This window comes from Mycotypha africana, assembly GCF_025528875.1.
Source record: "Mycotypha africana strain NRRL 2978 chromosome Unknown BDF20scaffold_19, whole genome shotgun sequence".
Taxonomy (NCBI): domain Eukaryota; kingdom Fungi; phylum Mucoromycota; class Mucoromycetes; order Mucorales; family Mycotyphaceae; genus Mycotypha; species Mycotypha africana.
Window position 1 is genome coordinate 57467 of NW_026515743.1, and position 20913 is coordinate 78379.

A 20913-nucleotide genomic window follows, 5' to 3' on the forward strand; every position below is an offset into this window, starting at 1 on the left:
TTTTTCTTGCACACTGCACACGCATGATGGCGCCGTATTTTCTCTTGAAACCACCCTCTTGATAAAGCGGTAGATGATACAACAAAGAAGAGGATATCGGCACGTCTAGAGAAGCGCGGCCGGAACCCATAGGCAGTTGGATCATTTTACACTCTCAGTTTAACTCGTATCATTTTGCGCGCAGACAATCATCCAATGCCTTCCCCCTCCCAGCCAAAAGACAACGAATAAACGTCTCACAAGTAGATAGCCACCAAGTGCGAGCAGCTACAAAAATTTCATGGCATCCTTGTCTATGCTTAAAGAGAAGCGAACTTGCGCTTTGTAGAATGGCTCCAACCCTGCTGTTGTCAAGCTGCCAACCATAAAAGGCAGAGTCGACATTCTATCTTCAAAAAGCCATTTCTGCAGCATCACGTGTGATGTGGGGGTATGAAACAAGGTCGGTCACTGGACGCAAAAAGAGAAAAAACGACCACTGTCGATAAAAAGGATAAAAACCAAGGCTGGTCCTTTGTTACGATTTTGACAGCAGATCTGATAAACAGCCTGAATAGACAGGAATGGCTATGGAGGACACTCCTTCATCACAGAGGCTATATCTGCCTGCTTATCCTACGAATGAGTTTCTTTCAAAAGAATACACATCATTGACATGCGAGAAAGGCAGAAGGATGAAAAATCGTTTTGCAACACTCTGTCCACTATCTACCCGTTTCATCTGCCCTTATGAAAAAAACAAAACAACATACGCCTAATTGGGTAAACGACACGCCCATTTTGAAAATCTCAGTCAGTTACGCTTTTATTCGCCAATTTGGAGTTTCCCTTGCTTTTTCCTTTCTTTTACTGCCCTCTCTTCGTCCCATGACATGAAAGATGAACACCATGAGGTGGACCCTTTACTACCGACAGACTTGGATATGGGCCAACGTCTGACACGCCAAAGAAGACATTTACCCACGTCCATCACTTCAGCTGTCGAATCGCAAAAGAAGAAACAAAAAACCCATGGTGACCATAGCAAACAGTTTCATCATTTGCCTTTGCTGACCATGTCCACTTTTCGTCGTTCTACTGTACGAGCCAAAGAGGACGATAACGATGATGATGATGATGATGATGATGATGATGACGATTCTGTAGGAGAATCAGACGTATCAGCAGCAACCACCCTGTATGAGAGTTGTAGTAGTAGCAGTAGCAGCAGCAGCAGTCATATTCGCTCAAGACGGAGAAAGCCAATCAGAGAGAATCCTTTAGCAAAAGAGAGAGCTCGACAATTTGTCCTCGCCCATACTTTTGAGAAAAAAGGAGGCCCACACCAAAAACGTGACAGAAAGAGAGCCTATAAAAGATACGTGTGCTTTATAGTGATCTTTTTCTGGATGGTCTTTCTTTTGTATCGTTTATTGAAGAGCATTCAATTTCGTGATCCTCACTATCTGAATTTGATCTTTCTTTTTCGAAAGAAATAAAAAAAAAAGCATTATCCTTTCAACAATGTGCTTCCCGCGCTGTTTTTACATTTTCTATAGTCCAATTCAGGGGTGAACGATCAACGAACAAAAAGGATCAGTGCATAGAATACAACAACAATAACAACATGGTTCATTAGCACAAAAGAACTGTTTTTGTCTTGACCGCTCCCTCTCTCTCACACACACACATACACTGTCCCTCACACACACACATAAACCTTGACTGGGTCCCTGTCTTCTTTTACAGTCTCAATGAATCCTTAGTACACGCTCTCTTTTCTGACATGTTGGTCATGGTCCTTTCATTATGCTGCTTCCTTTGTGTTACCTTTTAAGTGCTACTGTACCGTGGGGTTGGGGGTTGAGAAGCCCAAGGTCAAGGTCGTACTCATCATCGTATCATTGTGTATTCTACCATGAAAGGGGCTAGCAAAAAGACGATGGAATGGCGACTTGTATCAAATGCATCGTATGCAAATACTCTCTCTCTCTGTTGTCCCATGGAAGGGCTGATTGGAGTGCATAGATACTCAGAGAAACCCCGCCTCCCTTGCCCTCTCCTTTGAGAAGCAAGCAGTCTCCATCCGTATGAACGACATCGACAACCGCTCGCTCATGTTTTACCGATGACCCTTTTACATCCAACGCATGCTAAAAACATACGATAAAGCAAGACTCATTTCTTCCTTGTCATGACCAGAAAACAATGAAATTTCTTGTAGGTAACACCTATCGACCTTTTTTTTTTTTTCTTTTTTAAATTTTAAGGGGGCAGATATGGGGTGGTTTCTTCTTTATCAGTTGATGCTATCCTTCATTATGGTTTGCGCACGCACCACGAAAAAAAAAAATAACAAACTTTTATATAAAGCAATAAGTCAAATGGGTTTTCATCTTTTTTTTTTTTTTTTTTTTTTTTTTTTTCCCTTGACCCCTCATTTATTATCTTTTCAAAAAAAAAAACCAAAAAAAACCAGGAAAACTACATGAATCATTCTAATTATCATCACTACCATCATGGTGGTCTCTCTTACGACACGACCACGGCCACCATGAATTGGAACCCTCCTCCTACGAGTACGACGTCGAATACCGTCCATGGTATGCCTTCAGTGGAAGAGGCCTTGAAGCATGAGCTTTTAAGGACAGAACTGCCCGTACCCATAAAACAAGAGCAGCAGGAGCAGCAACAGCAACAGCAACAGCAACAACAACAACAGCAAGTCGTAGAAAATACAGCCAAACTCACTCATCCAGAGTGGGGTGTAATCAAAGAAGAAGTACCAGAAGCGGCTATCGTAGCAGCCGCCACGGCCCACCAAGAAGAAAAGGTCACCACCACAACGACGACCACGGCGACGACGGATGAAGTGGTGTTTGAATTTCATCCTTTGACTCATAAACATCAACGCGACTTGGAGAGTCTTTATCAAGCAGGTCATCTCATCAACGACTTTTACTTTTGGCAAGCCAACTTGGGTGGTTATTGTATGGCCGATATGACACAAAACGTCGTTGTCTCTCCTAACGGTGCTTACAAATTGGAAAGACGTATTGTGGAGGGTGCTCCCCATCCAGGTAGAAGAAAGAAAGCCACCACCACATCAGCAGCAGCAGCAGCAGCAGCAGGATCCACACGAGCCAACAAAAAGATAGTCCTCCATTAGTTTTTTCCTCTTGATATCCCCCCCCCTCCTCCCTATCTTTCTCTCTCCTCACATGTTTCTATAAGCAAAAAAAAAAAAAAAAAAAAAAAAAAAAAAACCTCGTCATTTTAATATAGCTACATTTGTAAATTATACATACATATATACATATACATAGACAACATGTACGCGCGCGCGTATTTTCGGTCGTATGCCTTGTTTCAATGTTGTAATGTTCTTATCCCTTGTGACAACCAGAGGTTCATTCGTGAGGTCCTTACATCTTTATTTCACGTCAAGACGAATGATATCTTGAGCATCCTACATTTCTACTCTTCTGTCTTATAAAAGTCGATAACCTCTCCTCGTTTGTCAAAGGCACTCTCTTACCTGATCAGCGGAAAAAGAAACTCTGACAAACCCTATCCCAAGTAAAGGGGCAGGCTACCTCATCCTAAACATGAAGCTGCTTCATCTTGAACAAACATAGACACAATGAACACCCTCCCCTGATCAATGTCTTGTGGTATCATGACGTGTCTGCTTTAAGAATATTCTGGATAGCTCACGGTAACTCTATTGAATTCGTCAAAGAGACCTAGCACAGTCATGGTGCAAAAGAAAAAAGTTTAGAGAATGAGACATTAGGTTTTTATTAGCTCAATCCATAGACAGATATATGGATAGATCAACTCCATTTGAAAAAAACATCAAAGTGAGGATAGGCACATTAACAGACTTTGTGATATCAAAATCTTGTCGCCCCAACTTGTTTTTTTTTGCCTACCTTGAACAAAACTTTATACACTATGGCTTCTAAACCCAAGTCGGTTGGCTAAAGGGGGGCTATCCATGCAACTCGCATCCACGGTATCATGGGACACAGCCCACTAGGCGTTGTCAAGAACGACTTTTTTAAACGCACTACTACGTTAGCTCCATAAATGACACTATCTATGGGGCTACAAGTACAAAGCTGCTAGTCACTGACTCTCATCCTTTCAAAGAATACTGTCCCAATCCAACCGAATGACGCACCGCACTGCTTATCCTTTTGATGTGGTATTTGACTTACGCTCAGAGGATAGGGCAGGATAAAAAACATTCATGTGCTTTTCGATTGTTCGTTGTACGCTATAGCGCAGTCGTTCAGTTGCATAAAATGTGAACACACGTACACACACACATACACACATCCAAACACAGACACGGACACATGTAGAAAAGAAAACATGGGTTGTGGTACAAAAAAGAAATTCTCAGTACCAGTTTGCTTGTGGTTTCCCAATCAAAAAAGGGTTTTTAATTAAATCGTCCTCTTATTGTACACATTGCACAAGTAGTGCCCATTTTTGTGTCGTCTTTATTCATCGTGCGCTGCTCTTTAGCAAATTCATTTCTCTTTTTTTTCGAAACTTGGTCTCTTTTTTTTTTTTATTCCTCTTATTTAGGCACCTCTTCACTCCTCCCCCGTTTCTTCTTTGGATTCATGGCTGATCGAAGAAGTGGGATGGTCCAATCCTTTGGCTATCCTTATCCACAACAACAACAACAACAACAACAACATGCCCATGGCAGCAACAGTAGTAGCAGGAGTTCGTCCATTGTCAGCCGAGCGGTAGCTGCTGCTGCTGCCAATAATCACCATTCCAATCGAACGAGATCGAGTAGCGGACGAGGTTCAAAACGATATTCAGTATCTGTCTTTTATTCCATGGCAGCAGAACAAGACGTAGAAGTGCAAGACGATTTGGCTCAAGGTACCACAAGAAACAAATGTGTATGGATAAGAAAAATTAATAAAAATTTCTTAGCACAAAAACGTCTACGTGAATTAAAAAACAAGATATCGACACAATCCAAGAAAAACTTTATGCGCGAAAGAGACGTACGATTTTTAGATGCAAGGATTGGATTATTGATACAGAATCGTATGGCCCTTGAAGAGGTAAACAAAAAGGATGCGTTTGACAAAAAATTACAAGTGCTATGGGCTTACCTTTTCTTTCACATGCCAGCAACATGAAGTGGCCTCTCGTCTGGAAGATCACCATCCTGCCGACAGTGCTGACCAGGATCACCCACGCCATCATCGTCCTCACTATCTGGACGACGAAAGACGTCTGCAGCAATATGGAAACTTGTTTTATCTTTTACAAAGTGAGCCACGGCATATGGCCATTCTTTGTCGACTGGTCAATCTGAGCGAAATTGATAATTTACTCCAGACCGTCATGTTTACCCTTTACGGGAATCAATATGAAAGTAGAGAAGAACATTTACTCTTGACCATGTTTCAAAATGTCCTGGCCGCCCAGTTTGAAACAACAGCCGAATTCACGTCCTTGCTTAGAGCCAATACTCCTGTATCACGTATGATGACCACCTATACCCGTCGAGGCCCTGGCCAATCGTATCTAAAATCAGTCCTCTCTGAAAAAATCAATCAACTCATCCTCGATCAGAAAGATCTCAACTTGCAAATCAATCCATTAAAAGTATACGAAGAGCTTTTGAACGACGCGTCATTGCTTGCCCAGTATAGCGACGGCAACGAGAGCATCGCTGACTTTCCCAAAAGTGTTACAGCGGAAGTGGCCGCCAACAACCCCATCCTACAAAAGATCATTCAACCACGGCTGGCCAAACTCATGGAGATTGCCGATGCCTTTCTGTCGACCCTTACGCAGTCCCTAGAACAAGTGCCCTACGGAATACGATGGATCTGCAAACAGATCCGTTCTTTGGCGAAAAGAAAATACCCTCATACTACAGATCATGCTATTTCCTCTTTAATTGGTGGCTTCTTTTTCTTGCGATTTGTCAATCCAGCGATCGTCACACCCCAGGCCTACATGTTGGTAGAGAGTGCACCTCATTCTCACTCGCGTACCACGCTCACTTTGGTAAGTTGTATTCCCCGCCCCCCTTTCCCAGAGAAAAAGAAAAATACACTCATCTCTCTCCTTTTGAAAAGCTGGCCAAAATGCTTCAAAATTTGGCAAACAAGCCATCGTATGCAAAAGAAGCTTACATGATACCCACGAATCGCTTTGTTGAACAAAATAAACAACGCACGATTCAATTTCTCAACGATCTCTGTGAGGTAGGTGACTTTTACGAACAGCTCGAAATGGATCAATACATGGCTCTCAGCAAGAAAGATATCATGATCAGTATTACCCCCAACGAAATCTACAATACCATTTCCTTGCTCCACCAGCATCTGGATATCCTCGCCCCCAAAGAAACCGACCATTTACGCGTCCTCGTCAAAGAAGTGGTGTCAGCGCCTGGTGCGTTGCAACAATTACAACAACCTGTACCACGGAAAGAGAACAAGCCCTTCGACTTGCCCCTTTTCAGTCGCTGGGAAATGCCTATTCAAGACCTCACCCTCTCCCTCATGTCTGAAAACAATATCACTCAGAACGATATCCTGTACATGGAAGCGAAATCTACGTTTGTACAGATCATTCGAACCCTTCCTCATTTAGCCCAGGAACTGAGTGGGGCGACGAATACACAAAAACAACACCACCCAGGGAACCCTATACCTACCTTACACCGTATTGCAGAAACAGCAGGAACCACAACGAACGATGCGCAACTCGTGCATAAAGGCATCAAAGTGAAAGAGATGGTGCGCGAATTAGAAGAAGCAGGCGTGATCGATCCTCGTGATAACCATCAATTTCTCATCAAAGAAATCAAGCAAGAGCTCACCCATTTGGGTGATTTGAGTGTCAAGGTCATGGAAGAGCTCACATCTCTCGAAAGTGTGTATCAAACCATTTTAGATCATAATCAATACTTGCAAAGTCAGCTGGAAAGCTATAAAGCCTATCTACAGAATGTGAGAATACAAACCACCCTCCATGGCAGTAGCAGTAGTCATCAGAATAAAAAGAAAAAGTGGCATGGCAGCAGCGATACCGGAGACTACAGTCATGACGACAACACGGTAGGCCTTGGCGTGAAAGTCGTTGTGCCCGAAGACTCTTCCACGACGACGAAAAAAGGGAACCATAGCAATACACTCCGCAAGTCCACCTCCTCTTTACTGGCCATTTCCACATCTTCCCTTTCCTTTCACCAAAGCTCACCATCACTATCGACCCTGTCACAAACGCAACAACAACAACAGACATCATCATCGACAGTGGCAACAACAACAACAACAACAACAACAGCAGCAGCAGCAGCAACAGCCGCCTCCACGACAGCCCAAGTTTACAAATATAGCTATTATCAGTTAGAAAAAGAAGGCATCATTACAGAAACAGAAATACCTCCCACTAGACGCCACCACATGTATTTAACGTTATGTTCGCCCATGCCAGGCACATTTATCATTGCCCTTCACTATAAAGGACGTGATAAACCAGTCCTTGAAATTGATTTAAAATTAGACGATTTACTAGAAAAGGTACAAGTACAGTGTCGCAACAAAGCAAGTCCCACTCCTATCACTCACTTTCGTTTCTCTTTTAATAGCAACAAGATCATATCAAGACATTAGATTTGGAATATGCCAAATTGAATGTTTCCAAGACACTGCAGCTGTTTAACAAACTTTTTTTGGCAAAGACGAGGTAAAGTATTAGGAGGATGATAATGTGAGTCACCGTTTACAGCAACTCATACGTCTTTTATACATCGTTAGAACCGGCTTCTTTTCTTAAAGAAATGTCCATCTTTTTTTTTTTTTTTTAAAAAAAACCCCCCCGCTCTTATAACATATATTCTTATTTATTATTACACGGTGATCTATGTATCTCCATTCTAATTTGACATATCTTTTCAAGCCATCCAATATGTATATTTATATATCTGCTATGGTTTTCATGAGGTTGTCCCATAATGGATTCGTCTGTCATCGTGTCGGCAAGTATTTCGTTTTTGTTTTCGTGATCCTCTGTTATACAGCGAGGATGCTTCGTCGTCGTCCGTACTTAAATCATCATCCGTTGTGAAATAAGCCCCTCCTTCCTCCTCTTCGTATTCATCGTCTTCAATGCAGACGTGTCCTTCGCCCAAAAGTCCTCTTCTTTCTTCGTCCGTATGACTTGACAATGGGTGGTGATGAGAGTGGCGTGGATATAATACATAATGCTGAAGAAGGAAAAACCCGTCATACAAAACAGCGAGTAAGCCAAGACCCAACTTGACGTTATCGCCCGCGATACCAGACCAAAAATCACCATCTATAGAAGCATCAAGGAGTAATTGTAGGATAGACAATAAACCACCTGTCAAGTCCCATAGAATATATTGTATGCTCCATCCACTTGTGGATTTTCTTTTATAGTTTAACCAAGCCTGGTAAAAAATAAATAAAAAATGAATGAGTGCTGAGCTGCGCTAGCATCCGTCGTTTTCGGGTTTACCTGTGGTAAGTATTTGATAAATGTCAAGACCATATCTACACTACTCAAATAATACATGAAATCGAGCCATATAAATCCTCCATAATGGATAATGGCAACGACAAGCACACTTCCTATCATGGTGAGCCACACAAAGGAAGCAGCAAACGAGGAAATCTTTTGATTGGATTGCTTCTGTTGTTATACACTGGTATTTTAGTATACAGATCCACTTTGCTTTTTTTCTTTCCCTGTTTCGCCATCGTACCTTATAAATGCATGTTTGTAAGAGTAATAACGTCGATAAAGCCAAGCCATGAATTGAGAAAACAACATCATTCAATCGAACGAGATTACTCTCACTATTCGGATATCTTTGTCGATCTATCATCATTGAATATCAAAAGCAGGAGGGTGTGATCAGTAGTCGCGTTTTCACTGAAAGGGTGCCTCTTTTTTTGCATACGCTTGCCTCCACTCACATTCATCTCTAATTTGGCCATTCGAAAAGAAAGCCAGATTGTACACCTAAATCAAAACAAGAGCAAATAGAAACAATTCAATAGATGTCTCCATCATTTTTAGATTGAGGGTAACACAAAAGAGTGGTGAATGCAGAGCAAAAGTCCATTTTCATGCAAACCATACAGAGTAACATAAAAATCCAAGCCAATGGTAGAACAAGTAATCAATGGATAGACCTTTGACACTAATATAGAAAGTAATAGGATGTGCAGCTCAGTACAAAAGAAGGGAAAAAGGCTCAACCTGCCCATCATCAAAAAGTAATTTTTACGTATCCATCCATAAGAATACCTTTTTCTTTTCCAATTCAGATAAATTTGAGGGTATAAACTTATTGACCAAACAAAGAAATAGGACTAAGAAGAGGGGTGAGGGGCCAATTCAAGGGTAGCCATGAGATGAGGCAAATGCCCGAGCATGTCAACATGTCAGATGTCAAAGGATCATTCAAATGAAAATAGAGCATTATTACCCAGCCTAATAACTCAGAAACCACATCCCAAGCACTTATAGATGTTGTTGTTGCATTTGTTGTTGTTGTTGTTGTTCTTCTTCTTCTTGTGGCTGCTATAAGCATGTACATTCAATTGTAGTCGTACCTCCCTTTTAATTGAGGCGTTTTGTATGTGATAAATAGGATGTGAAGAAGACAAGAAAAAAAAAAAAAAAAAAAAAAAAAAAAAGAAAAAACCTTTTCCCAAAATAGGTTTCCCAACATAGGTTTTCAATTTAAAAAATGTTGAGACAGCATAATCTTACTTTCCTGTCAATACAATTTAGCTAATGTTGACTTGATGTGGGATTTCTATGTCAAGCGGACTCGGAAATACAAGAAGGCTGGAAGCTCCGATTGGGAAATGGACGTCTCATTTTACAAATTGAAATAATAGATGAAGAGTTCAACTACCCTATTTGTGTATGTATTTGTAAATGTTGAATCGAAAAGAATACCAACACTTCCTTGTTGACCTGTAGTACAGTCAAAGGAAGGCATTGATCGGAGCAACTAATCGGGTACCCTTCCAGCATGAGGTATCAGATATCAATAGATAGGCAGTTGGTCAGCATGGAGGTTTCGATCCGAACAATAATTATCAAGTTTGAGGGTGATATACCAAGTACTACTATGTTATCAACCTTAATAGAAGCTACTTGGGTTGCTGAAAGGCCTTAGTAGGAGCAGGAGCTAGGAGCAGAAGCCAGGCGTAGATGTAGATGCACAATCACATTATTTTTCTTTCTTTTTAGTCAATGTCTTGGAGCCTCTTTGCTATTCTCATGCTGACGAACTTTTTTATTCATCTATCCCTGTGCCGCCCGCCCCCCCAGTTTGTCATTGAATAGTATGTTAAACTGTACACAAACTTTGATAAATACGAACTTTTTCATTGAAGGACAATTGGATGGAAGGGACGGGCGTCGTCAGATGTCTCTTTCACATCCGTTTTTATAGCTGCTAAATGCTTCAAAGAAGAGTCAAAAGCAGAGCGTTCAAGTCATCATAGTAAATGATGAATTATTTGTTCTCTACCTTTATTTTTACGCTCTATTGCAGAGTGAAATGCTGAATTGAAACAAAAAAGGTGGTTCATGCCAGGAGCTCTGTGTTTTGATAGGCAATTCCGGAACTTTGAAAGATCCCATTGGGAGCATCTGACAGCATGTGAGCACAATTACAGTACAGGCCTCACGCAGTCATAGTATCGTGCCGTTTCATTTGCCAGACTGCATTATGGCCTGTCAGCACATTGCCTTGTACCCCCATCCTTCTTCTTTTGTGTTGAAAGCAATCTGACGAAACGATGGTTATGACCGCGCTACACAATGGTGACTCTAAACTACTGTAGGTCTAACATTGAGTTCTATATACAACGGTAGTAAAACAACCAAAAACGCTTCTGACGTACGTTACAAGGGCACTTTGTGCTTGCTACTAGTATGATGAATGTGATAGACTGACATTTTCGCGCTTTCACCTTTCTATGCGGAAATGGATCAGAGTAGAGGATTGAAGCTAGAAGACACAGTATCTGCGTCCTTTGGATTTCGTTGACCTATTTGATACATACGATGAGGCTTTCTAGACCAGAATTCATGTTTATTGATCTTTGGTGCGTGTCCCTGGAAGGAGCCAAAAGAAAAATAAAAGAAAAAACCAGATGAAAAGCTTTATTTACATAATATGAGAATAAATGTATATGTATAAGAAAAATTAGGCCATGGTATGTATAGGGAAAAAAAAATTATAATATATGTAATGTAGGCAAAATGATGTAAGGCAAAAATACTTGTAAACAAAAAAAAGAAGCATAAATATATACGATAATGATGGTAGTAATGGTGGTGTGGTCAAAGAAGAAAAGGAAAAACAGCAGCATAGAATGATGTCTAAATTGTAAAATAACATAAAAATAGGAAATGAAAGAACAAAGGAAATCCCTGCTTTGTTTGTCAGAAGCATAAACTATATATATGTATATGAGATGTGGAAGAATGAATTCATAAATGGGGGGTGGGGAGCGGCGGTGGAGTGATATTAGGAGGGGGAGGGTATGACTTAGATCGGAAAGAATGGTTGTTGCGCTTGTAATGGATCGAATTCAGCAATGGGATTCGTGACGAAAGCCTTTCTTTCTTTATCCAACGGTGCTGACGGCAAAGCAACGATAGCTGTAGGGAATGATCCAGAAGAAGACAAAGAGGAATAAGGCGATGGAGTAAAGTAATAAGGAATGGGCGAACACATCGTGGTGGTTACCACGGGAGTACTGCTATTCGTGATAGTGGTTGCTCTCGTGGTGGTGACTGAATTGGTATTTGTAGCAGCCATGTTAATATCCATAAGATTAGCCCAATCTTGAGTAGACCAATAGATGGAGTGGTTGGCGTTATAATTGAAATTAGTGTCGGTGTGATGAGTGTTTAATGGTAGCTGCTGCTGCTGTTCTTGTTGTTGTTGTGGTGGTGGTGGTGGTGGTGGTGGTGGCGCACACAAAGGACCTGAGCAATAAGCAGTGGGATCAAGTAGGGGTTGCTGTTGTTCAAGTTGAGAGATGGGTACACCTGAGGGCACATGATGAACGGGCGGGAGGCTACTGCTATTCCGGAAAGAAAGAGCGGTAGCTGATAAAGCATCATAGTGATAGTCAATCGAATGGAAGGACGGAGGGGTGGATGGAGGAGAACAAGAGCTATTACTGCTACTATGGCTCGTCGTGATCGTGTTGGTAGGAGCCATGACATGGGCAGAGGAAGGAATAGGATGGCTGCTCTTATGATAAAAGGAATAGGTATCGTCGAGCAACCAATCTTCCACCTTCATGTCGTCATCTGTTAAGCGATACACGCGCTTTTTGCTGTTGATGGTTGGCATGGTTGTTGCAGATGTGAAAGAGGAAGAGGAATGAGTCGGCGACGGCTGCTGTTGTCGTTGGTGCTGATAAGTGTGACGGCGACTGAGATGACCCTTAGAAGGACCATCATCCATAGCCATCGAGCCTCCTTCGAGCAAAAATGTATCTACTAATTGATCTAGCGTAAGGGAAGGCAATAAACTGCAATTGACACGCTTCAATAGAGAGCTCGTCTTGTACAAATGTATCTTGTTGGCAGACGATGCGCTACTGGGCACGGTGGTATTGTCACTTAAATGGACGGAAGCGGACAAGATCAAAGAGAAGAAAAAAACATTGTAGAGATACTTTTCTTGCTGTGCATCCACCATTTGCTCCGAAATATGAACAATCGTGTTGGCTGCGGTAGTACATATACTGTTGCTTAGACCACCATTCTTTTTCATCGTTCGTCTTTCGTGGAACTCCTCTTGGCCATCGTCGCAAACGTCGTTCTTGCTGTTATTGAGCATGATTTGAACGGTGTAATACAATATGCGGTACACTCTAGCTATAGGAGAAGGTGAGGCTTGTGGATCTTGTTTACAGTGGGTCATTTTACCGTAATCAAGATAAGATGGCAAATTCAGCAACCATTCAGTAAGCTTTGTCTCCAGACGATGGCTGACGGCATCCTCCTCCGGGGTATCATTACTAAGACTACAGGTCATTGGCGATAGAAACTGATGGATGATCTTGCACAAACGGATCATTTCAATAAAAGAATTCACCTGAAATGCCGATTCAACCGGGAGAGAGGTGGAGGTAGACGCGGATGACGCTGATAATAATGACGACGACGACGACGACGGAATGGTATTCGACCCATCATGATGACTATGGCCACTGTTACTTGTACTACAGCGTCTATGATGACTACTATGGCTACTACTGCTGCCGCTGCTATTCATACGTTCACTCATAAGGCCATTTTGCTGTTGTGGATGCTGATCTTCATTGAATGGAAATAATGCAAACAATTGACTATCTTCCAACTGAGGATACTTACAATTCCATTTTTTGTCGGTTTGTCCGACCAACATAAACTGGCTGCCATCCAATGGAACAGTGCTAATAATGGAGGGAGCCAAATGACTGGCCGATAGCCATTGATCCATAACATAAGCAACCCAGAAAGCCCGTCTTTTCATTTCTGTATGGAAAGCATCTTGAGGATGTGGTGATAAGCAGGAACTACTTTCATATCCCAGTTGCAATTCATTGACAATGACAGCCAACAGTTGACGAAGCGAGTAACATTTATGCATATCACCAGCAAGATATGTGGACCAACACATGATAATGACAGCCTACATGTAAATTTAAGGGGTATTTTGTATATGTGTGTATGTGTGTGTGTGTGTGTGTGGGAGTTGTGGAGAAAATTAAAAGAAAGATTAACTTTGAATACTAGCACGTGGAAGTAGCAAATCAAATAATAATTACCTGTACAGTGGAAATGTCATGGGACGTAGATGACGAGAATAAAATTGGACCATAATCATTAAAAAATTGTGTATATAACCATGCTTCTTGTTGATTATCATTATTGTTCTTGTCATTGTCATTTAGCCCGTGATGATGGTTGTTTGTACTATCAAAACGACAGCCGAGGATGCAAACAGCCAGTTTTAGGATGGGGTTAACTTCCTGCTTTGTTAATTGATACATGTAGTGAGGTTTGGAAAGCAGTGGAAAGAGTAGATTGAAATAGTTGAAAAAGTTTTCTGTCCAAACGGCCTCTTGCTGTTGTTGCAAAAACGCAGCAGCAGCAGTAGTAGTAAAAGTGACGTTGCTGAAATGAGGGGAGGGTTGCGATTGATGGTTACTACTGCCGCTGGCATCAAACGTTAAAAATTCGTACAAGAAGCCATTGCTGTCCTAGAGGGTAGTCATAAGAATGGACCTTATCAGTGTGTCTGTGCTTTTTATGTATCACCCAATTCACAAAAAAAAAAAAAAAAAGCGAAAAAAAAACCAGATTTTCTAGAAAATTGCAAAAAATGTAACGTACGTGTAAGTTTTCATATTGTAAAAGATGATGCTGTTGCTGTTCCGATGATAAAACAGTTTGCACTTTCTCAGCAATAGAAAGCAACAATAAATTCATAGGTCGTTGGTAAGGGTGGTATTGTCGTTTTCGATGCTGCTGCTCTGTATTTTTAACTATAATACATTTATTGTTTGTTATTTTCTAGATATGCCCATGAAGTACAGTTTTTTTTATACCTGCAAATGTCAAATGACGGATGCTGTGGTTGTCGCTGGTAACTACATCATCCTTGACAGCAGCAGCAACAGGATGTTGCTTCTGTTTGCTTCCTTGAGGGTCGTATCTCTGTCGTTGATCGTGATGCTGATCAGGATGCTGCTGCTGATAATAATGACCGTGACCAGCAGATAGCAGCGTCTCGATCCTATGAGCGCGGTTGGTGATCACTTCAACATATCCCTTAGGTGGGCCTCGCTTCTTTGGAGGGTCCGAGTATTGACAGTCGATGCCAACCGAATCGCATCTAGAACAAGTAGGCTGAACACCATCACACTTTACTTTCTTTTTGCGACAGATGGTACAAGCTAATGTAACTTTAACACGTTTGGTTGGTTGTTGCTGTTGTTGTGGATCGGTATGACGATGATTGCTGCTGTTGCTATTGTCAGCACTGTATATCTTTGGCATGATGATAGTAAGGATGTTGATATGTTGATGATGATATGGATGAGGATGATATTACAACCGAGAAATACACAGAGAACTTAATAATACAAATTTTTTTTTTTTTTTTGGTTTTTTTATTATAGTTTTAAGGGCAATAAAAAAAAAGTTATTAAAAGAAGAGGAAGAAGAAGAGCAGATAAAGAAGAGAAACGAATTTAAATAACTTCCATCACTTGGAAAAGGGGGTTTCCTTGAAAAAGAAAGGGGAATCAAGGGGAGAGTTTACCGTTAAAAGAAAGGCAGAGACAGAGACAGAGACAGAGACAGAGACAGAGACAGCGCCCATCAGTTCAATCAGTAAGCTTTTGAGTCACTTAGTCACTCAGTCACTCAGTCACTCAGTCATTATAATTGCCTACAAAAGCCTATGCACACCTTTTTACGTAAATCATGCCCCCCACATTTTAGTCAATGTAATCCATGACCTACAGTATTTTATTGTTAAATAAAGTGCTTTTGTGTGGAGACACACTTACACCTCATTGGTTATCTACTTCTGACTTTTAAGGGCGTCTTTATGCATTTGGCTTTTCTTGGACACTTCTAAATAGACATCTGCTATTTCCAACTCCGCTTTTCTTTTGTTACCGTAATACCTATCTACATTCTATGTAACACTACGTATTCTAAACAATTTAAAATTATTAGTATTTGTTTATTCTAGCGAATAATTAAAAACAAAAAACAGTCATGCAAAACAAAGAACAGTAAGACAGCACAGTAGAAAACCACCTACAGAAAGGCTCAGTTCGTTGCGGAATCTGATGGAAGGTCAAGTGATAATGACATTTCACGTAAAAGAACATGGGATCTTATAACCAATAGTACACGGAAATCCCAAAAAGACATAAAGAAAAGATATTCATTCTCGGAAGCTCAATCTGCCCTTTGAGAAGGAAAAAAAAAAAAAAGTCTCGACCACAACCCATTTCTTTGTTCTACTTGTAATCTGATGGTTTATTGTTGGTTGGGGTGCAAAGTGCATAACTTAGTTAAAATAAACGGTAACATCTTGGTTTAAAAAAGACCATATGATGATTGTCAACCTTGAAGCGAAATGTCTATGTGGGTGCAAATGAATACAGATTGAACCGGACACTCCAGTAACGGTCCGCAAAATTTAAACCTCCGGCCTTCTTCGCTTCGACCTGCCTCGCTTCGGCCGTGAGGTGCTCCAGCTACTTGGGGACGAGAGGGGCAATTTTATAATCAAAAGCAGTAGAAGGACATCCCACTGTTGAAACCTCCTCTTTTACATACATCACAATATGGTATGTATCCATCCATTCTTGAAGTCTGAAGGGGTCATCTTTTTGTAACAATTTGACATGTTCAACCATCATGTATTGGATGAAATGCAGACATTATATCTTCACACCTAAATGGTTGTCATACGAAAAATGTTCAAGATGCAACGACATTAAATGGATCGACAATAGATCGTCCAACTTGATGGGCTGGATGTGTGAATTGGTTACAAACGAGTTGATTACCTTTTAACGAAACAAGCGAACGCATTCAAAATACCTTTTGTAAACTAATGTTGGGTATTTTACCTATAGGCTCCTGCTAAGAAGTCCGCTGGTAAGAAGGTTGCTCCTGCTCCTTATCCCATCAAGGGTAAGCAAGCCACTAAGGCCAACGCCAACCCTTTGATTGAAAAGACCCCCAAGAACTTTGGTATCGGTCAAGATGTCCAACCCAAGCGTGATGTCTCTCGTTTCGTTAAGTGGCCTCATTACGTTCGTCTTCAACGTCAAAAGAAGATCATCTACCAACGTCTTAAGGTCCCTCCTGCTATCAACCAATTCACTCACGTTCTTGACAAGAACACTGCTACTCAACTCTTCAAGTTGATGCACAAGTACAGACCCGAAAGCAAGACCGAAAAGAAGGAACGTCTCCGTGCTATTGCCGCCGCCAAGGCTGAAAAGAAGGAAGTTCCCAAGACCGACAAGCCCGTCGTTGTCAAGTACGGTATCAACCACATCACCGCTCTCGTCGAAGCCAAGAAGGCTCAACTCGTCGTCATTGCTGATGATGTTGACCCCATTGAATTGGTTATCTGGCTCCCTGCTCTTTGCCGTAAGATGGGTGTCCCTTACTGTATCGTCAAGGGTAAGGCTCGTCTCGGTCAATTGGTCCACAAGAAGACTGCCACTGCTTTGGCTTTGACCGAAGTCTCTGAAGCTGATAAGGCTGAATTGGCCAACCTCGTCTCTGCTGTCAACGCTAACTTCACTGAAAAGTGGGATGAAGTTCGTCGTCACTGGGGTGGCGGTATCATGGGCCCCAAGTCCAACGCCAAAATGGCCAAGCGTGCTGCTATCGCTGCTAAGGAAATTGCTGCTCGTCAATAAATTTCTTTAACCATTCACCAGCAACAACAACAACAACAATTATAACAATTTAGCAACTGTACATTTTGATATGACAGAGTAATATGACTCTTTTGGATAATTTACCAATAAAAAAAGTGATTTTGAAAAAAGAGAGATTCAGGAGAAGGTTTAAAGTGTTTGATGAGCTTATTACTCAAGTGTCTCTTATTGATGGTAGTGAATGTTCTGTGTGGACGATAGGAGGCTAAAGTACGCAGGGTTTTTTTTGTTAGTTTTAATTTTACAGATTTAATTATTAAATGTGCTGATGTTGTGATTTTTGTATTCGAAGCATTGCCCTGCTGCTTACTTGACAGAAATTAAAAAATATGCATGTTTTGCTTTTAATATCTCCTTTCAGGGCAGCAACAAAGAATCTACACATACACACACACACACACAAAAAGGGAACAATAATAATTCAAACAGACTTGATAAATTAAAGTACAGTTATTTACTTTTTATTCTTTTTCTTTATTTTGCTTTGGACTCTTTCTCATCCACGTTTCTCGTATGACTTTGGAAAGCCATTGTATTCACTCTGTTATCCACTGGACTCGAACCGTGAGCCTGCTGTTATCTATTGCTGTGATTGTATTATCCTTACACATATATCATCGCAGCTCTGTCACTATATTAGCGTTATCAGAGAAAGAATTCTCTCGATCCATAGGAGTAGGCAGCAGCGGCGATGAGGTGGTCGAGTCGCCAACAAGCGCCATCCACGGAAATGCACAACCCTTTTTTTTGGATATGATATACGGTAAAAAACTAATTGCAAGCTTAGTCGCAGCACAAGCATCGATTTTCTGTCCGTTACTTTTAATGATGAATAGCAGTCGCATTGCCAGAAAACGAAACAGTACCAGCCAGAAGAGCCCATCCTCCATATCACTCACATCGACATCTTTGTTCATTAACAGTTTCCTACCTATACCCTATCGTCCCCTTGAACAGACAAAACAATATACTGACATAGAACAAGTTGGATTCACAGCAACAGCAGCCAGGAGTACTAGGTTTTATTGTCGCTATCTTTTGGAGCAAACATGTCAATTTCTCATGCCATTAGGGCTTGCCATGTGTTGGATATTCAGCATCCTTTATGATAGAAAGTCGGACCAGTTATTGATGGCAGCAGCAGCAGCAACAACAACATTAAAAGCACAAACCAGCAACAGTATGATGAACGATGATACTCTTAGTTACTACTACTTACCAACAACACCCATCACCCTCCATAGCCCACTACTGAAAAAAAATGACCTCTTAGATGTTGATTCCTTTCTGTACGGTTTAAAGTATAGTATTATTACCACTTTATTATTCGAAATGTGGTCCCTGTGGTTCTCCACAGGACGCTATCTTATCTCTGCATGGCTTTTCAAACAAACCAACGTTGACAAACAACACAATCAAGGATCCATCAAATTACCTGAAGATGATGAGGAGCATCCAACTCACATCATCTGTCAAATAGAAGGTCTTGAACGAACTCTCTCATCATAATTTATATTTTATATATAGAAAAAGAAAAGAGAGTGAAAGCTATCAACACAACAAGTCTCGAATAAATGTTTTATTATTACTTTTTGGTCTTCTGTTATCTGAAGCGTTCATCATCAGTACACAAACAGTCGTACACAAACATTCTTAAATCTGTCGTAGTTTGCTGATTGGCCATTTATCGACATGCGCAAGAAGCATAAAAATTGACCTCATTCAACTTACTAACTCTTGTCACGCGAAAAAATGTCAGAATTTGTTCTGCATGCGTCTACTTATGGATTCTACAGCTATCGAGATACTCAACTTGTCTTTGACTCACTCTTTCTGATATATCTCTGCAATGAGCACAGCTCACAGTACTATTCATGAGACTTTGCTGACAAGAACATGATGTTACAGGAAGTTGAAACACACCGAATGATGACATCTACTAAGAAATCGCCTACGTAGGCGATCAAGATCTTTTCTGATCGATAAATGTTACACAAACATTGACGGTTCGGAGGTGATAAGTTGTCATAGACGGTTGAAGGTGGAAAAAAGGTTCTTCAAGCAAACCAGATCATTATTAATTTGTTGTTTTCTAGATCGCCGATTTTGCCCCCGCTTTCCTTTTTCTTTTCCCCGTTTTACTACGGATATCAGAAAATGATACTCAATTCACCTGAGGATATTGTTGAAAATGCATATAATATATTGATCAAAGAGTCAGAAAGCATCCATGCTGCTGCACAACGATTAAAACATGACCTTCAATCAAAATCAGGCTTTGAACATGCTGTTTATCTTGTATTTAAATCCTTGAACGCTGGTGGCAAACTCATTATCACCGGTGTCGGCAAATCAGGCAAAATAGGCGAAAAAATCGTGGCCACCCTGCTGTCGACCGGTAGTCAGGCTGTTTTTTTGCATCCTGTAGAAGCCCTCCACGGCGATCTGGGTATCATCCAGGCCAACGATGTTGTTTTAGCATTGTCCTTTTCGGGAAATACAGAAGAATTACTCATGTTGGTGCCTAGCTTGAAAATGCATCGAAACGTACCCATCATTGGATTGGGAGGCAATCAGAAAAGTAAGCTGGCCAAAGAATGTGATGCTTGGATGGATGGTTATGTTGAAGCTGAGGCCGCCGAAGAATATATTCCAGCACCCACCTCCTCGACAACACTTGCCTTGGCGCTAGGAGATGCCTTGGCACTGACCTTGGCTAAATTGAGAGGTTTTACGACAGGAGGGTTTGCACTGAATCACCCAGGAGGATCGTTAGGAAGACGCTTTTTATTGAAAGTGAAGGATGTCATGATCGACAGTTCACTTGTCGCCAGTGTTTGTCCGAGTGCATCGCTCGATATTGTCATCATGGAAATGACCAAGTTTCCTAAAGGAAGCTGTGTCTTGGTGCAGCAAGAGACAACACTTGAAACAGCAACAACAACAACAACAACAACAACAGCAGCAGCTCATAAGACTAAACCGAAATCAACGGCAATTGCTACTCATTTATCCTCTATTTATCCATCTCCTCCACTATCAGAAACCTCTTCTGTTGATGAAAATGACGATCTTCGTCACCAAAAGACAGACAACAGGAACAAAAAGCTGATTGGTATCATCACCCACGATGACATTCATCGCGTCCTGAAATCATACCACTCGCCCGAAGGAGGCCTCTTCAACATTCATGCTTCTGATGTCATGTTACAACCATCGCCACCCATTACATTAGATAACGAACATTTGCTGGCGTCAGAAGTGATTGCTATGATGAAGTCCAAAAACATTACGCTACTACCAGTGCTGAGTAAAAAGAATGGCATTTGTATTGGCATCGTCACTTTAAAAGACCTTCAAGAACTCTTTTAGAACCATCGTTATATTGTTGTTCATAGAC

General features: G+C 41.1%; 8 protein-coding genes across 8 annotated transcripts; 6 read left to right on the plus strand and 2 right to left on the minus strand.

Moving 5' to 3' along the window:
- Nucleotides 1–818: 818 nt before the first annotated feature.
- BDF20DRAFT_250030 (uncharacterized protein) lies at nt 819–1845 on the plus strand. Its single transcript, XM_053074998.1, has one exon. It carries the CDS (start codon nt 873–875, stop codon nt 1476–1478), a length of 606 nt encoding a protein of 201 aa, XP_052930709.1. The 5' UTR covers nt 819–872; the 3' UTR covers nt 1479–1845.
- A 1015-nt stretch (nt 1846–2860) lies between these two features.
- On the plus strand, nt 2861–3082 carry BDF20DRAFT_806922 (uncharacterized protein; the record flags this gene model as incomplete). Its single annotated transcript, XM_053076536.1, has 1 exon — nt 2861–3082. A coding segment is annotated over one exon (222 nt), but the record flags the coding sequence as incomplete, so codon positions are not given.
- A 1485-nt stretch (nt 3083–4567) lies between these two features.
- On the plus strand, nt 4568–7815 carry BDF20DRAFT_902415 (Rho GTPase activation protein; the record flags this gene model as incomplete). The annotated part of the gene is made up of 6 exons (XM_053082876.1): nt 4568–4887; nt 4942–5075; nt 5146–6033; nt 6105–7556; nt 7625–7722; nt 7794–7815. Exons 1-6 carry the CDS (start codon nt 4617–4619, stop codon nt 7810–7812), a joined length of 2862 nt encoding a protein of 953 aa, XP_052930711.1. The 5' UTR covers nt 4568–4616.
- Nucleotides 7725–9598, minus strand: BDF20DRAFT_983209 (PQ loop repeat-domain-containing protein; the record flags this gene model as incomplete). Its single annotated transcript, XM_053085151.1, has 7 exons — nt 7725–8449; nt 8518–8691; nt 8765–8880; nt 8979–9024; nt 9145–9205; nt 9313–9377; nt 9494–9598. The coding sequence occupies 7 exons, from the start codon at nt 9596–9598 to the stop codon at nt 7973–7975; spliced, it is 1044 nt and encodes a 347-aa protein (XP_052930712.1). The 3' UTR covers nt 7725–7972.
- A 5225-nt stretch (nt 9599–14823) lies between these two features.
- BDF20DRAFT_795358 (uncharacterized protein) lies at nt 14824–15003 on the minus strand (the record flags this gene model as incomplete). Its single annotated transcript, XM_053076261.1, has 1 exon — nt 14824–15003. A coding segment is annotated over one exon (180 nt), but the record flags the coding sequence as incomplete, so codon positions are not given.
- A 1318-nt stretch (nt 15004–16321) lies between these two features.
- BDF20DRAFT_902427 (50S ribosomal protein L30e-like protein) lies at nt 16322–17664 on the plus strand. The gene is made up of 2 exons (XM_053082877.1): nt 16322–16403; nt 16695–17664. Exons 1-2 carry the CDS (start codon nt 16401–16403, stop codon nt 17490–17492), a joined length of 801 nt encoding a protein of 266 aa, XP_052930714.1. The 5' UTR covers nt 16322–16400; the 3' UTR covers nt 17493–17664.
- Nucleotides 17665–18026: 362 nt separating this feature from the next.
- On the plus strand, nt 18027–19022 carry BDF20DRAFT_917882 (uncharacterized protein; the record flags this gene model as incomplete). The annotated part of the gene is made up of 1 exon (XM_053084623.1): nt 18027–19022. The coding sequence occupies one exon, from the start codon at nt 18027–18029 to the stop codon at nt 19020–19022; it is 996 nt and encodes a 331-aa protein (XP_052930715.1).
- Nucleotides 19023–19670: 648 nt separating this feature from the next.
- On the plus strand, nt 19671–20885 carry BDF20DRAFT_830129 (uncharacterized protein; the record flags this gene model as incomplete). Its single annotated transcript, XM_053078365.1, has 2 exons — nt 19671–20412; nt 20479–20885. The coding sequence occupies 2 exons, from the start codon at nt 19671–19673 to the stop codon at nt 20883–20885; spliced, it is 1149 nt and encodes a 382-aa protein (XP_052930716.1).
- Nucleotides 20886–20913: the final 28 nt, after the last annotated feature.

Bases quoted from the DNA above. Each gene is read 5' to 3' on its own strand.
- BDF20DRAFT_250030 (XM_053074998.1), top strand. From the start codon at position 873: ATGAAAGATGAACACCATGAGGTGGACCCTTTACTACCGACAGACTTG.